The 17,342-nt window shown below is 17.8% G+C and overlaps 3 protein-coding genes across 3 annotated transcripts; all 3 read left to right on the top strand.

The window, feature by feature from the left end:
• Positions 1-360: 360 nt before the first annotated feature.
• Positions 361-1,389, top strand: DOHH (deoxyhypusine hydroxylase, putative; the record flags this gene model as incomplete). Its single annotated transcript, XM_028679042.1, has 1 exon — positions 361-1,389. One exon carries the CDS (start codon positions 361-363, stop codon positions 1,387-1,389), a length of 1,029 nt encoding a protein of 342 aa, XP_028534795.1.
• A 1,843-nt stretch (positions 1,390-3,232) lies between these two features.
• PRELSG_1400200 (conserved Plasmodium protein, unknown function) lies at positions 3,233-11,586 on the top strand (the record flags this gene model as incomplete). Its single annotated transcript, XM_028679041.1, has 4 exons — positions 3,233-5,056; positions 5,153-7,271; positions 7,586-8,129; positions 8,439-11,586. The coding sequence occupies 4 exons, from the start codon at positions 3,233-3,235 to the stop codon at positions 11,584-11,586; spliced, it is 7,635 nt and encodes a 2,544-aa protein (XP_028534794.1).
• Positions 11,587-13,799: 2,213 nt separating this feature from the next.
• Positions 13,800-15,262, top strand: PRELSG_1400100 (conserved Plasmodium membrane protein, unknown function; the record flags this gene model as incomplete). The annotated part of the gene is made up of 9 exons (XM_028679040.1): positions 13,800-13,875; positions 13,955-13,959; positions 14,118-14,211; positions 14,335-14,363; positions 14,450-14,509; positions 14,692-14,754; positions 14,826-14,902; positions 14,984-15,029; positions 15,221-15,262. 9 exons carry the CDS (start codon positions 13,800-13,802, stop codon positions 15,260-15,262), a joined length of 492 nt encoding a protein of 163 aa, XP_028534793.1.
• Between the last annotated feature and the right edge of the window lie 2,080 nt (positions 15,263-17,342).

Here is a 17,342-nt window from a genome sequence, read left to right as displayed (position 1 = left end):
GGAAAGTTAATATCTCAGACTATTTTAATAACATCAATATTATAGTTTGATTCAATTTTTATTTCATAAACAACGTAAGTAGTTTATAGATTTTTTATTTCCTTTATAAATATTTAAGGAATGTTTTTTTTTTACATAAGAAACATCATTTAGAAGTATCTTTATAATATAAATTCATTATGTTTTTACTATTTTTTAACTATATATATTAATAAACGAATAAAAAGGAAATTGTTTATTTACTGAATTTATATTTATAACGATTTTATATATTATATATACATGATATAAATATATATTTATTTATTTATTTGAAATTAATATTTCATTTATATATACTTGATAGATAAAAAAAAAAAAATGTTAAATGATAATAATTTAAAAAGATTAATAAAATATGAGGATAGTAGCAATAAAGATTTTATTGAAAAGTATTTAGTAAAAACAAAAAATGAATTTATAGAAAAGCAAATGAGAGCTTTATATGAATGCCGAGAAGTATATAAAGGAAATATAGACGAAATAATAAATATACTTTCATATGCTTTAGAAAATAATGATAGTATATTATTAAGACATGAAATAGCTTATGTTTTAGGGCAAATAAGTAATGAGAAATGTAATGATATTTTAATTAAATTATTAAATGATAAAAACGAAAATGTAATGGTTAGGCATGAAGCTGCTGAAGGATTGGCTGCTATAGGTAGTGAATCCAATATTCCTATAATAAAAAAATTTTTAAATGATGAAAAAATTGAAGTTAGAGAAACATGTGAATTAGCGTTAAGTTCATTATTAGAAAAAAATAAAAATTCTATATGTTCATGTATTAATAAAGAAAATATAAAAGAATTATTGAGAAAAAAACAGAATGATGAATTCGTTTCAAAACAATTTAATACAATAGATCCAGTTGTTTTAACATTTACAAATAAAAGCGTTGATAAGTTAATTGAAGATTTAAATAATGAAAACAATCCTTTAAAATTAAGATATGAAGCTTTGTTTGAATTAAGAAATATGCAATCAGATGTTTCATTAAATGCATTGTGTGAAGCTTTAATAAAAGATAAAAAGTCAGCAATATTTAGACATGAAGTAGCGTTTGTATTAGGTCAGGCATTACATTTAAATTCTTTAAAATATTTAATTTCATCTTTGACAAATACTGCTGAGCATGAAATGGTTAGGCATGAAGTTGCTTTAGCTTTAGGGTCCCTTGGGAGCTTAAATTTAAATTCAGAAGAATATAAAAATATTCAAAATACAATTATTAATACTTTGAAAATATATTCTAAAGACGAATCTACAGTTGTATCTGAAAGCTGCTTAGTTGGATTAGATTATATATCAGAAAATTTAAATATAGAAATAGAAATAAATTAATTTATTTTCTCTTTTTTTTTTTTTTTCTTTTTTTTTTATTTTCAAATATAATTTTACATATATTTGAGTGTTATTCTTAAACTTTTATAAAAAAAAAATTTAATAAAATTGAACTCTGTATATAATTTGAATGTAACCTTTGGACAATTTTTTTTTAAATTAATTCATTATATTATTAATTAATTATCTCTTATATATACTAAAAAATTAAAAGATATTTAATAAAACTTTCAAGCACTTAAATAAGCAATGAATGCCACTTACTATCAAGAAATGAGACATGTAATAATTATGAAAAATCAATAAAACATTTGAATTTTATTTTTTTATAAGTCCATTTTATATAAAGATATAATAAATAATTTATAAAAAAAAAGAAAAAAAGTGTGTATGTTTATAAAAATATAAAGACAATAAAAAAAAAAAAAAAATTTTTTAAACGAGTAATTTTTCTTCCTCTTTATAATGAACAACATTTTAATATAGTTCTTAAAATATTTTTCTTTTTTATGTGCATGAAGCAATGTATAATAAAAGTTCTACATAAAAAAAAAAAATTAGCTTAAATGAATTGTAATAATTATTTTATTTTAAAGACTTACAATTAAATAATCTTATTTTTTATGTTTTTTCTTTTTTTTTTTTTTAGATTTTTTTTTCATTTTTAAAAATTCATATTGTGTAATTTGAAAAATGAATACTTTTATTTCTCATTTTATCTTGACATTTTTGTCGATTTAAGATTATTTTATCTAAAGAATTTCATTAAAAATTATTCATAATTATATACTAATTATGTATAAATTATTAATAAAGATTATATATACGATATGAATGAGAATTATATATAAATTATGTAAAATTTTTTTTAAAATAATCTTATTAACATGAACATTATGTATATAAAGTATGTATCTAAATTATATAAATGTAAAAAATATGTGTGATTATTTTAAATAAATAACCATTTTAAAATTATATAAACATTATGTAAAGATCAGAAAAAGTTAAAAATTTTTCATTTGCTAATATTTTATATAATTTATGTTTAAATTAGGATGATGTCTTAGATACTATACATAATAGATGTTGTTTCAAAAATTACTTGTTATATATATATTTTTTTGCATATATAATTTTGAAATTTATAATCGTATTAAATTATCATGATATATATTTTTTTTAATAAAAAAAAAAAAAAAGAAAAAAAAAAAAAAGAAAAATATTAAAAGAAATTAATATTTTTGAGGAGTAATATTCAATTACATAAAATAATTCACAAAGAAATAACAAATTGTGTTTATATATATTAAAAAGAAATTGAAAAAGATGCAGGTGTGCTAAACATACTGTTTTTTTATGAAAGAAGATAATGAATAGTATGCAATTTATTAAAATATTTTTGTTAATTCATTTTTGAATTATTTTTATTCTGTGTTGATGTTTATTATCTGTTTGCATTTATTACATGAAAAAAAGAAAAAATTAATCTTAAAATTATTTTAGAATATATTTTTAGTAGTAACATAATATCTTTTAAAAAAAAGAATAATGAATGGGAATAATACTTTCTCTATAGGAAAAGTAAAAAAAAAAAATTTGTGTATTTCAATATTCAATTAAAAAAAAAATTATGACATTGTTAATCATAAAGTATGTAATAATATAGTCTTTTCATTTTATTATAGCACGCTAATTTTTTTTGAAAATTGTTTCTTTTTATGACATATATATATATATATATATATATATATATATATATATATAATATATATATGCAATTTTTTTAGTCTTTTTTTTTTTTTCAAATAAATAAAAAATAGATTGAATATATTTTATTTAGATGGAAAATATTTTAAATAACAAAGTTAAAGCTATTAAGGATGACAGTTTATTTGAAAATTTGAAAGAATCAATTAAAAAAAACAATATTCATATACTATATAAAACGTATTTAGTATCATTTTTAGAAAAAATAGAAGGTACAGATAATACCTATCATGTTATTTGTAAGTATAATAATTCTGAACTAGTAAATTTTTTTTATATAACATTACTTGTTGATAAATATGAATTTATCTCTGAGATTATTGAAGACGAAATTGAAAAAATAAAAGTTGAAAAAATTATAGAAAGGGTGGGAATAAGTAAAATAAGTTATGCAGAAGATTTAAAAAAGTTAAATAATGTAATTAAGGAAAATGTAGGTAATTGCCAAAAATGTCTAATGATTTATTATCTTTCACAAAAGAAATTACTAGAAATGTTTTCTGTTCGTTTAAAAAAGGATGAAATTATAAATTTTATTAAAAAAGAAATTTTTAAATATAACTTTTATCGAATATTAAATAAATTTATTTCTCCTATTAGTTACGATAATATAAATTTAGTTATATTAGAACTTTTATTAAATGGAACAAGAATATTTCAAACATATTTTAATTTTGTGTTAGATAAAAATAAAATAAATAAAATTAATCTTAAGCATTTTATAGAAGAATTTTTATATTTAGATAATGAAAATATATATGATATCATAAAAAAATATGCAGATTATGAATCTCTGCTATTTTTATGTAATCTTTTGTTTAATGAATTTAAAGAAATAAAAAATGTATTAATAAATATCAGAGATGAAAAGGAGCATGAAATTTGCATAAATGAAAATTTAAATGAACGAGCAACCGAAAAAAACACAAACTTAGAAAATTATGACAATGAATCATTAAAGAATAAGTCTCTAAATAACAATAATTTAAATATAGATATACTTCATTATATTTACACGCATATATTTCTTCTTTTAAAACATAAATATGTTGAAAATGCTGTAAAAATTGTTCTAGAAGAGAAAATCGTTCTTTACTCTTTGATGTTTAATTCACTAAGATATTCAGAAAATTTTATTCAATTAGTAATATTTAAAATTATTAATTATTATTTTATAAATGATGATAGTTTTTTAAATGAATCAAAAAAAAAATTAATATCATCATTGTTTGCATACTGGATTAAATTATTAGATTCTTGTGCCATTAAAATGCTTGATAGAAGTTTATCCACAGGAAAAAGTAATTCAAATATAAGCGAACCCGAAATTTCCTTTTTAAAAAACAATTTTGTTGATTACGATATATTTAAGTATATGCAAAGTTTAATTAGTGGAATTTATTTATTATCATTAATTAAAAAAAAAAGAAAAGATGAACAAAATTTGTTAATGGAAAAATACAATATGGATTTCTTTTTAAATGAATATAATATAGAAAATATGTCTTTAAAAAATTTTTTTATTAATGATAATTATATATATTTTATAGGTTTTATATTTTCAGAAAGTAAAGAAACAATTAATAATTTATTTAATCTAATTTTTAAGCTTTTGTACTTTGTGAAAAACTTAAAATTTTATATTCCTAAAGATTTAGATCAAAAAAATAAAAATTTTGAAGTTACATTGATATTTTCATGTATAAATATTATGTATAATATTCTTGATGGAACTAAAAAATCATTTATAAATTCTTTTGAGATTGATGAATATACAAATATTTTATATCAAAAGGATTTAAAAAAAAAAAAAATGACTTTTGATAATATTGCTTTGTATGCAATTTCTTCATTTCTTAATAACGGAGATTATTATATTCGTTTATATGCAACAAAGGTAATGAATCTATATATATATATATATATATATATATATATATATATATATATATATATATATTACAACTTATTTATTTATTTTTTTTAAATTTAGGTTTTAGTAACACTTTTTTCTGATGTAAATATTCGGGATTCAATAGAAAAAGAATTTTTTTTTGAAATATTTGATTCTTTAATGAATATAGATTTTGATCATGATAAAATCAAAAAGAATGAAGAAAGAAAAAATATAAATAACTTGTTATTACTTCTATTTAAAGCAAATATAAAAGATAATAAATCTTCAAATAAATTAACAAATATAATTTTTAGTGAAAAACAAAAAATATTTATTAAATACATAGCACGCATTTGTAATGACGATTTTTATTTATTAGAACTGAAAAATATGTTCGAATATTTTTTTGTTTTATTTGTAAAAATAATTAATATTATTATAAAAAGAGCTCTTTCGGGGTTATCTATAGAAAATTATAAGAATTTCTTTATGAATATTTACGATATTATAGAATTTTTTTTGTGTGAATTAAGAAAAGAAAAAAATAAGAAATTGAGATTGTTTTTTTTTTCATCAGCTATATATTTATGTAATCTAATATCAAATAGTATATATAAAGAAAAAATATGTTCATCAATTCCATTTCTTATGATTGTTTTGGATTTAATTAAGACTATTGAAAGTAATTTATCATTTATGTTTGATGATTTAATTAAATTTAATAATGTCATTGAAGAAATTAATGAAGAAGAATTGTATTACAGTAGTGATAATGATACAAAAAGTACAAAAGACTTGCATATTTTGTATTTTTACGATGATATTTACAATGAGGATATTCAAGATAATAAAAATGACAATAATTTTTTTTTTTTGAATGATATTAATTGTGATAATAACAGCGAAAATACCCAAATATTTCATTTAAGCAAACTGAATAAATATAAAAAGTATATGAGTAAATCAATAATACAAAATAAAGAAAATGAAAAAAATATTTATAATTACATTAATATATTTTTTTTTTTATGTGTTAGTAATACCAATGAGACAACAAAAAAAAATATTGTTAAGTCTTTCGATATGATAATTAGATATATTATTAAGGATGAATATAAAATAAATAGAGTAAAAAAAAAAAGTCTCATTTTTTCTTTGCCTATTGTTATTGTAATGGATAAAAATAATGAAAAAAAAAGATATAATATAATTATTGACAAATATGATTATATATTAAAAACTTACGTAGTTGATTTTTTTAAATCAAAAAAATTTTTACCTTGTTTCTTAATATCAGTTTTTTGTTTTACTAATACAATAATTTTATTTTTAAAAAGAAAAAATTTTATAGAAAATAATTTGAACAAAAAAATAGATATATTAGATTCTTTTATGCTAATAAATTCCAAAACGTGGTTTTACTTAAATATCGTAATAGAATGCTTGAGTAAATATCTAAATAAAAATTTCTTTGATTATTTTTTATTACTTGTTATTAATTTAATAATAGACAATATATGGAAAATAATTATATATATTTTTTATAATGTAGAAATAAATACATTTTCATTGAAAATAAAGACGAATAACACAACTATTTTTTTAAGGGATTCAATTTTATTATTTTTAAATTTCTATTCAACATGGATTTCTTTTGCAAAAAATATCTCATCTAAAAAAGACACTTCGTTATCTAATCATATTTTACCAGAATTATTCTATAAAAAATTTCCTTTTTTATCCTCACAAATAATAAACTTTTTTAATTTTATTGAATGCAATTTTTCTTATATTAGTCAGAATGAAACTAATATGACATTGCTGATAAAACAAAAAGAAATTATGAATAACATTTTAGATTCTTTGATATATTTAATAAAATCAAAGGATTCTAAAGGATATGAAGATGAATTAAATAAGTTAATTTTATTCAAGTTAAAATTAAAGAAATTAGTAATTCCAAAAAATATACTTGATCTTTCTACTTCATTGGAATATGAAAATATTTTTAATAAAATGAAAAAAGTTAAAATTAATAGTGAAAAAATAGACGATATAAGAAAAGATGGGTATAAGAAGAATAACTATAAAAATGATAATGCAATTATTACAGAAAAAGAAGATATATTAAAACAACAAAAAAAACATATTGTAATATATGAAGAGAAAGTGGAATTAGAGAAAGAAAATAATAAAATGAAACCATGTAAATCAAGTAAATTAACTAAATATAAAAAAAGAAAGAAGATATTTTTATTAGATGATAAAATTATAAAGTTATTTAAATTTATATAGTAAAATGATAATTCCTTTTCTTAAATTTTAATTTATATATGAAAAAAAATAAAAAAATAAAATAAAATACAATATAATAAAGATAAAAAAACTATGATAGTAACAATAATAGAAATGCATATAAAAAATAATGTGTATATAATTGACATTATTTATTTATTTAAAAATACTATGTTTTTTATTTATAAAAATTTCACATAAATTATTTTATTTTTTTTTTTTTCTCTTTTTCAGGTCTTACTATTCCTGCTTACAAGAGAAAAAAAGATTATAATTCAAAATCATTATCTCGAGATAGAATCGGAAATAATAAAATTGTAGTTATAAGTGATAATATGAAAAAATTTGTAAAATCTATATCAAGATCTGTTTCTAAATCCAGATCCCCTTCTATATATTTATCTGCAAGAGAGAATAGATGCAAAGAAAATAGAGAAGAAAAAAAGAATAGCACAAAATATTGCAACATAAATCATGAATTTAAAAAAGAAATAGCATTACAAAAGGCTAAGAAAATTATAGAAAAAAATGCTGCATTAAAATCTCAGAAAAGAGCAATAGTATTAAATGAAAAAAAATTAGAAAAAAACAAGCATCAGTATTATAAAGAAATGAAAGAAAAAAGAATTGAAGTAGAAAATAGTATTAACAAATACTTTATAATGTTGCAAGAATTTTTAGAGTGGGACTTCTTTAATTTAGAAAAAATTGAAAAATACAAAAATTGTATTAATAAGGAAATTCCTATGCGTTTTAAGAACGAAGAAGAATACCATAAGTAAATATTTAAAAAAATAAAGTAAAAATAATTTATGTAGCAAATTAATATAATATATATTTATTAAGGAATAAGTAAACAAACAGTTCTATTAATTATTCCATTATTAATATATATATATATATTTTTTTTTTTTATTAATTTTTTAATAATTTTAAAATAAATTAATAATTTTGCGATAACAAAATTTTTTTTTTTTTATTCGTTTTAATATATTCTTTACTATTTATTAAAAAGTATGAAATATATTTATGTTTTATTATGGTATTATTAAATATATTTATCATTTTCTTAAAATTTTATTTTTAGGTTTTTTAGACCAATGGCTCTTGAAGAATGCCGATGTTGCATCTTAAACAAAATGTGTGGAGACACTTATAGATTTGTTATAAATATTGTAGGAAAACAAAAAACATCTTACTGGATTATATGGCATATTACTTCTTCTGTAGAAAATAAAACTAATTTAGATATTTTAAAGCCAATGGACTTAATAGCATTGATTCCTTTTGAAACAGAAAATATAAATGATGACAAAGGAACAATAAAATATGAAGATTTAAAACAAATTTTGAAATTAAACAAGCATCTGCTTGGTTTAATAGATATTTCATCTAATAAATTAGAAAATATTTATGACATTAAGTTAATAAATGAAGATATGTTTCCATCTAAACAAAAAAATGAAAAAAATAGATTAAAATTAAATTTCCTTTCTTGCAGTAAATTTCATGTATACCTTATATGCAATTTAATGACATATATTAGAGAATTTCAAAGTGTTTATATGACTAAATGCTCCCCATTGTATAATTTGATTTTAAATCCTAATGTATCTAGTGTTAAGGAAAATAAATTATATCATAATGTTAATTTAAATTATAATAATGTAAATGAAAATAATAACAAAATAAAAGTAAATAAAGGGAATTTATCAAATTATGAAAATTTAATATTAAAAACTATGAAAAATTATAATTTATTAAATGAGTCCCAAATTGAAGCTGTTAAATTAGTTTTTTTAAATAAAAATAGTATATCTCTTATACAAGGACCTCCAGGCACAGGTAAAACAAAAACAGTTATTGGAATTGTATCTGCTTTATATGCCCTAATTAAGAATATTCATAAAAATGAAAAAGAAAATGATTTTTCTTTTAGTGAGCAAAATGCAAACTCTAAAAAAATTTTGGTTTGTTCACCATCCAACTCCGCTATAGATGAAATTGCTAAAAGAATTTTGAATGAAGGATTAATAAATTTTATTGGCTTAAAAAAAGAAACAAAAAATGGAAATAACTGTGGAAATACCAATAAGAATTTTCTAGATAATACAAATATAAATAACACAAATTATAAAAAAAATAATAAATTAGATGAAAAAAATAAAGACATAGATAATGAATTTAGCAGGTTCAAAAAACAAACTATTACTCCTAAATGTATACGTATAGGAATATCACAAAAAACAAATGAAGAAATACAACATATTTCATTAGATTACATATTTAATAAAAGAAAAAAGTTGGAACAAAATATATATGATACTCATTTTAACAATAAAAAAAAAAAATTATCTTTTACTATCAAAGCAATAGATCATGCATGCCGAAAAATCAATGAAATAAGGAGTAATTTGAATATTAATAATACTAAAAAATATTGTTCTGATAATAGTGAAACTAACGAAAAGGCAATAGATGAGAAAATTGAAAGTATAAAAAATTTTTTTTCTGAAGAAGTAATAAATAATGTAGATAAAAAATATTTGGAAAATCTATTATATTTATTTAATGAATCATTTTCACATTATGAATGGAGCATAGAAAAATTAAATTTAGAAAAAAAAAATTTTGAAGAAAAAAAAAAAAAATTGTTAGAAACAGATAATGAGATAGGTTCTTTTTACACCAATGCTAATAAAGATTTCATGATTTCGGAAAGCGAAGTCATATTTAGTACTTTATCAGGAAGTGCTTCTCCATTAATTGAAAATCTAGAATTTGAATATTTAGTTATAGATGAGGCATGCCAATGTGTTGAGCTAAGCTGTTTAATACCATTTAGATTAAAAATTAAAAGCATTATTATGGTAGGGGATCCCAAGCAATTACCTTCTACAACGTTTTCAGCAGATTGTAGAAAGTATGGGTATAGCAGATCATTATTTGAAAGATTATTATTATGTAAAATGCCTAGTGTTTTGCTTAATATTCAATATCGTATGAGACCAGAAATATGCTATTTTCCTAATAAATATTTTTATAATGGATCAATTAAAAATGATGAAAACCTAACAAATAAGCCTTTTTTTTATTTTCATTATTTAAATTTATTTGGATGTTATAAATTTATTAATATTGATGGAATAGAATCTATAACTTATAATAAATCCTACATTAATTATGTTGAAGCTTATTTTATATTTAAATTAATATTATATTTACAAAATTTTATTGAAAATAAAAATAAAGATAAGCTAGTATCCAATGTTTATAAGTTACCAGTTGATTTTAATTTAAAGGATATAGGCATTATTTGCCCATATCAATCTCAAGTCCATCTTATTAAAAAAATGTTTGAAGGAGTTTTTCAGGATAGTTGTTCTCCAGAAATATCAACTGTTGATGCATTTCAAGGAAGGGAAAAAAATATAATAATTTTTTCATGTGTAAGATCTAACCTTCAATCTATGGAAATCTTCAAAAATATTGATGAATTAAAGGTAAATAAAAAAAATAATTTTGATACATTAAATTACAGATTAAATAATAATAAATTATCACCTTTAAAAAATAATAATTATACCAATAATAATGATTTTAATGCTATACAAAAATTTGGAAATAACATTGGATTCTTAAAAGATGAAAGAAGATTAAATGTAGCTTTGACTAGAGCTAAAGACGCTTTATGGATAATAGGAAATAAAACGAATTTAGAAAAAAATGAAACATGGAATTCTTTAATAAAAAATACAATTGAAAGAAATTGTTATTCAGATTTAAAATTGAATTTTGATAAAAGCACAACTGAAGAAAACATAAAAGAAAAGATTAATGATTTTTTCGTTCATATGGATAATGACTTAAATAAAATAAATCATAAATGTGGGAACTATGAATATAATGAAATACATGGTTCTTCCAATTCTACATCTATTAAAAATGAACCAAAAAAAGCTAATGGGAAATTATATAATGAAAGAAAAAAATTAAGAAGAAAGACTATTAATGAATACAATTATAAATATAGAAACAATTCAAATGTATTTATTCAACATAAAAGTGAATATAACTTCAATAAAACTAATACTATTAATAAACATTATCTAAATTGTAATGCTAAGGAAAATGAAATAAGAGAAAATGAAAATACTGAAAAAAAAAATAAAAGGAGTACTAACGAAGAAATTTTACATAGTGAAGATTTCTTTAAAAAGAGAAAATTAAAATAAAATTACAAGATTTTCCCTAATTTAAATATAATAGAAATTTTTTATGTATTGTTATAAAAATTATAATAAAGAGGTTTCAACATTTATTTAATGAAAAAGTTTTAAAAAGAAAAGAAGCACATTTTTAATAATTTTATATCATTCTTATTGGATATAGTGATTATTCTCTATGTTCAAAATTTGAATTTTTTTTTTTTTTTAGAGTTTGTGAAAATTATTTCCTTAAATTCTATAGCGAATAATATTGAAATTAATTCTTAAAACACAGAAAAAAAAAAAATTTAAAAGATTCATGAATTTTTGGAAAAAGGATGAAATTTTTTGTTTTCTTTTTAAGTTTTATATTTTTCAACTTATTTCATTAATAAAATAATATTGATATATATATAATTTTAATTCTGGAAGGTTATTTACTGTAGGAATTTCAATTTTTCTGTCTTATTAAATTTTTAATTTTTTTTATGATTCTATAAAATTCATTTATTGCATATGAATTGATAAATTTATATTTGTTATAACATATTTCTGAATCATTCTTTTTAAATTATGGTGTATTTTTTAAAAATTAAAAAAAAAAATTAAAAAAAGATCTCCTTTTAATGTATATATATATTATTTAATTGGGAATAAATTATATTAAATATTTATCTTAATATACTATTTTCTTTTTTTGATTATTATTTAGATATTTTCATTTTTAGTCATTTTGTGTATAAAAAATAAATGCAATATCTTTTTGAAGAATAATAAATTTAATTAAAATTTGAGGTTTTTACATTTGGAAATTTGTTTGGATATAAGTATACATAATACTCTGTAATAATTGTTTACATAATTCTTCTTATATCATTAAATTAAAATTTATCTAATTAATTCGTTATTATTTCTTTTTAAAAGTTTTATTTAAATGGAATATTGAAAATGCTCATTAAAAATCAAGAATTATATTCTATTTTATGTATTACATATATAATATTCCTAATAATATTGCTACAATTTTTTATTACCTTTTTTTATTATTTTTTTTTTCATATAAAGAAAAAAAAAAATTTTGGAACAAATTATAAATGAAATTTTGAAAAATTTATACACATATATCCTTTTAAAGATGCATTTAGATAGAGCTAATTTAGTATATTTTTTCTTTTTATAAATTTAGTGGGTATTAAAATAAAATATATAAATTTCATATTTTTAATAATTATTTTATTTTAGAAAGGAAAATAAATTATAGCTGTGTTAAATATTCAATAATCAGAATACATATTTTTTTATATTTGTAATGAAATATATCAGTGTACATGTAAATAATGTATTTTTTTTTTTATGATTAAAAAAGTTTATCTATTTTGAGATTTATTAAGCAAAAAATTCATGAAATATTAATTGTGAATTTTACTTGAAAAAATTGTATTATATAATATTATTTAATTTTTTTTTTCCAAAAATTTTATATGGTATCCAATTTTTATATTAGTGAAAATCAATAATAAATATATTTAAATATATTAGAAGGGTAAATATAAAGTTCAATATGCATATTTAAGATTATTTTAAATATATATATCAAAGTAAAATAAATGAATAAAAAATAGTAAACAAATCATAAGGTGAATTATTGTATATGTAAAAACATAATTTAAGTCCTCATATATAAGGAATATTTTTAATCTTGTATTTTGTTAAGTAATTTGTGCTATTACAATAGTTAACTCATGTGACCAATTAATTATTTCATTTAGAAATAAAATTTCTCATTATTTAAATTATATAATATACCAGTATATATAATTTCTTTAATACTGTCATTTTATTACGTTATGAAAAAGAGGATAAAAGAAAAAGTTGAGTTTTTAGTTTCATTATTATGTTAAAATAAATATTAATAATAAGTTGAAAATTAAATTAAAATTATTAACTTAATGGTGTATAAAATAGGGAAAATTATTTTGAAATAGCTATATATCAATCTGTACATACACAACTTCAGAATTTATTTAAATATTTAAGTTAATTATAAATTAATAATTAAATACGAATATTATCAAAACTTTTTAAATATATCTTTTATTTTTAATTTTTTAATTTAAAGCTTATATATTTAATTACATTAATTTGAATCATAAATATATTGTATATAAAAATTAAAATTTTTTTTTGTTGTTGTCTTTTTTTTTTTTAAATTAGTTTTTTTCTTATTTTTGCTTTCAAAAATGGATCAATCACATAACAGTATTATTGTTGACTCTACGGAAAAAGTGACGAATGAAAATCAAAATTTTTTTGGAGGCAAAAATAAAATAAAAAATAAACTTTATAAAAAAAAGTAAATACATACCAATTTATTTTTTTTTTAATTTTTTTTTAGAGGCGGTATTTAATTATTCTTATTTCAATTTTATTTGAATATTTTGAATATTTATGTATTTTAAAATTTTACATTAATAAATGAAAATATTTTTTATATTAAAGAAATAAAAACAATAGAATATTAATTAAAAAAATAAAATAATATATAAATAATTAATTAGGGAACAGTAATACGTTCAATAATTGTATTTGTGAACACAATACTTATAGCAAATTTGTTAATAAATGCAAAAATAAGTTGCGATGGATATTTACGTAAATAAATTTTATGTTCGAAAATAAATATTTTACATTTAAATAAGAAAAAAAAAAATATGCGGTATAATAATACATCACCATTATAGAATTATCTCTTTTTATTTTTTCATTTTTAAATAGGTACATGGGTTATAGGAGCAATAATTCTAGTAAATTTTTAAATTCATATATTTCAATTGATTTTTAATATTCTTATTTAACAATTCCTTCTTTTTTCTCTAATATATTTTTAAAGAGTTTTTTTTTGTTTTCTTTTATTAAAAGAGTTCAAAAATTATTAAAGGAAGATAAAGGAGTATATTATTTATAGATTTAACCACTATATAATAATTTATAAAATACTATACATGATATTAAAAAAAAAAAAAAAAAAAATTATATTTAATTTTTTGAGAAAATCATATATTTTCTAAAAATTAATCCGCATAAATGACTATGATAATTATTTTTTTTCAATTTTTATTTTTTCATTTTTAGTTATTCTCCGAGGTTATTCTAATGTTATTATGCTTTTTGTGGACATACTTTGGGACAATTCAGGCATATTTAATAATATGAAATTTATTATATTTTATATATATTTAATATATTTTTTTTTTATATTTTTAAAGATAAATAAATCAAGTGCTTGCCAAAAAAATTCTCCTTTTCTATTTTGGACAGTATTTACTTTAGTAACTACAATTTGGTATACAAAAAAAAAAAAAAAAAATTGCTTATATAAATACATATAATAAAATTATTCCTCTTTTTTTTTTTTATTATGTAGGTGTTCGATTATAGGAATGATTCTAAGTCTGATGATTATAACAATAGTAGGACAATAAAAAAATATTATTTAAAAAAAGGAAAAAAGGAAATATTTTTTTTTATTTTTCATATGACTATTAATTAAAAGGAAAAATAAAACAAAGATAAATAAATACTCATTAATCAAAATATCAACTAAAAGAAAGTTTTGTTCATGCAATATAGCTAAATTGAATCATTATTTTAATTTTTTTAGGGATCATTTTTTGTCGCTAGATCTAAAGTAGATAAAATGTAACAGAAATATTTATGATAGTTAATTAATATTTTCTTTTTAGAAAAAGAAAAAAAAGAAAAATTAAGTTAAATTTTTTTAAAAGTAAATTATCCCAATTTTTTTTTTTTAATTTTGTTTCATTTTTTTTTTCGTTCAAATTTTATAAAATTGAAATTTGTAATTAAAAAATAACAATCTGAATTTAGTTTGTATGCATGTATATATGTAAATCAAATATTTTAATAATTTTTATATAATTTACTATGAAATAAAAAAAGAAAATTATTTAAGAATAAAATTACTTGAAATTTGTTTATTAAAATTTATATTCTAAAGATTTTATTAGAAAAGAGAAAAATTCACTTACATAATAAACATCTTTTAGTTATTTGAAAAAAGTTTAAATTTTTAAAATAAAAATATTTATATAAAATAGTAGAACTGAAAAGTAATATATTTTAAAATTTAATTATGAAATTTTTAATTATATATATTTAATGAAAATTTGTAAAAGGATAATAAGGCAATATTATATAGTTATTTTAATTTTATTGAAACCTACGTATTTTATTCATAAATATACTTATATATTTTAGCAGATAAATAAAATTACATAGGATTATTTTTTTTTACATTATATTTTAGTATGTAAAAGAAAGGAAAAAAAATTAATTCTTTTAAGTTATATGAATAAAGAATAATATTTTGTTTTGAATTTTATAAATAATAGTAATTTTCATGTAGGTTAAATATATAGGTTTAATAATAATATACAAACCTATTATGAGTTATACTGAATTAGTTAAAAATAAAATTAATAATTGGAAAAGTTATAATTTTTAGTGGAATATTAATTTGATTACTTAACTTTAAGAATAAACTTAAAGCTACAAAAATTAAAGAATATTTTAAGGTACTTATATTTTTTTAACACAAATGTTAATTTGTATTTTTATTAAAATATATAAACAAAATGTTATTTTGTAAAAATACCTTCTCAAAATTTGATTTTGCTTGTAGTTAATACTTCTCATTTTGTGATTTATTAATTAGACACTTAAACAATTTTATAATAGTTTAAACACTCAAATTAACTAAGATCATATATAAAAATTTTTACTTGTTTTATTCACTATAATGTTAATTATAATAAATGATAATTCCTTATAAATTACTCTAAATAATTTAACACAAAATTTATTTTATTTTTAAATTAAAATTTACTGTATTTATATAAATTTCAGTAATTCATCATTTAATATTAATTTTATTATTTATCTCTCATTTAAGTTAATATATGCATCACATTATTACAACTCACTATATCACAAAAAAAAAAAAATTTTTTAAATTTTTTTAGTATACGTACTTAAATGTATTTATTTCAATATAAACATATTAATGTACTCATTTTAATGTATATATTTCCTCATATATCTTACGTAGGTGACTAAATTTCCAACTACATTTTAGTAAAAGTTCAAAAAGGTTAGTAAAAATATTTATTTACCAATATGTAAAATATTTAGTAATTTAAAAATTTTCATTATTGTACTGTTGATACTTAAAATAATGAAATAAGAGTAGAAAATATAATTTTTAGTAATTATTTAAATATTCCATATATAAATTTTCCGAGTACTAACAAGTTGATTTATTAATTGCCCGTTTAATGACTTTGCTAGAGTATTAAACAAACAAATTAATAAAGAGCATGTATAACTAAGTATACGTTTATATATATATATATTCGTTTTTATTATATATATATATACTGTTTTCTTATGATGCATAATATTTAATTGAAGTTAAATTTTACTGCATCTTTTAATAAACCTATTAACAGTTATAAATGAGTTTTTATTTACAAAGAATTAATATCTTCTTTTAATTAAAAACATACAAATAATTTATAACAATTTATTAAGTCAAAATTTTATGATATTCAATGTTATTTCAAAAATATACATTGAATAATACATAAACATTTCTCTTATCTCTTAAGTTTTTAATAAGTTAACATTTCTTTCTTTTAATTTTTATTTACACTAAAAATTAAAACATAACATAACATAACATAACATTCAAAAAACTCTTCAAA

This window comes from Plasmodium relictum, assembly GCF_900005765.1.
Source record: "Plasmodium relictum strain SGS1 genome assembly, chromosome: 14".
Taxonomy (NCBI): Eukaryota; Apicomplexa; class Aconoidasida; order Haemosporida; family Plasmodiidae; genus Plasmodium; species Plasmodium relictum.
This window is presented reverse-complemented; position numbering and strand designations above follow the sequence as displayed.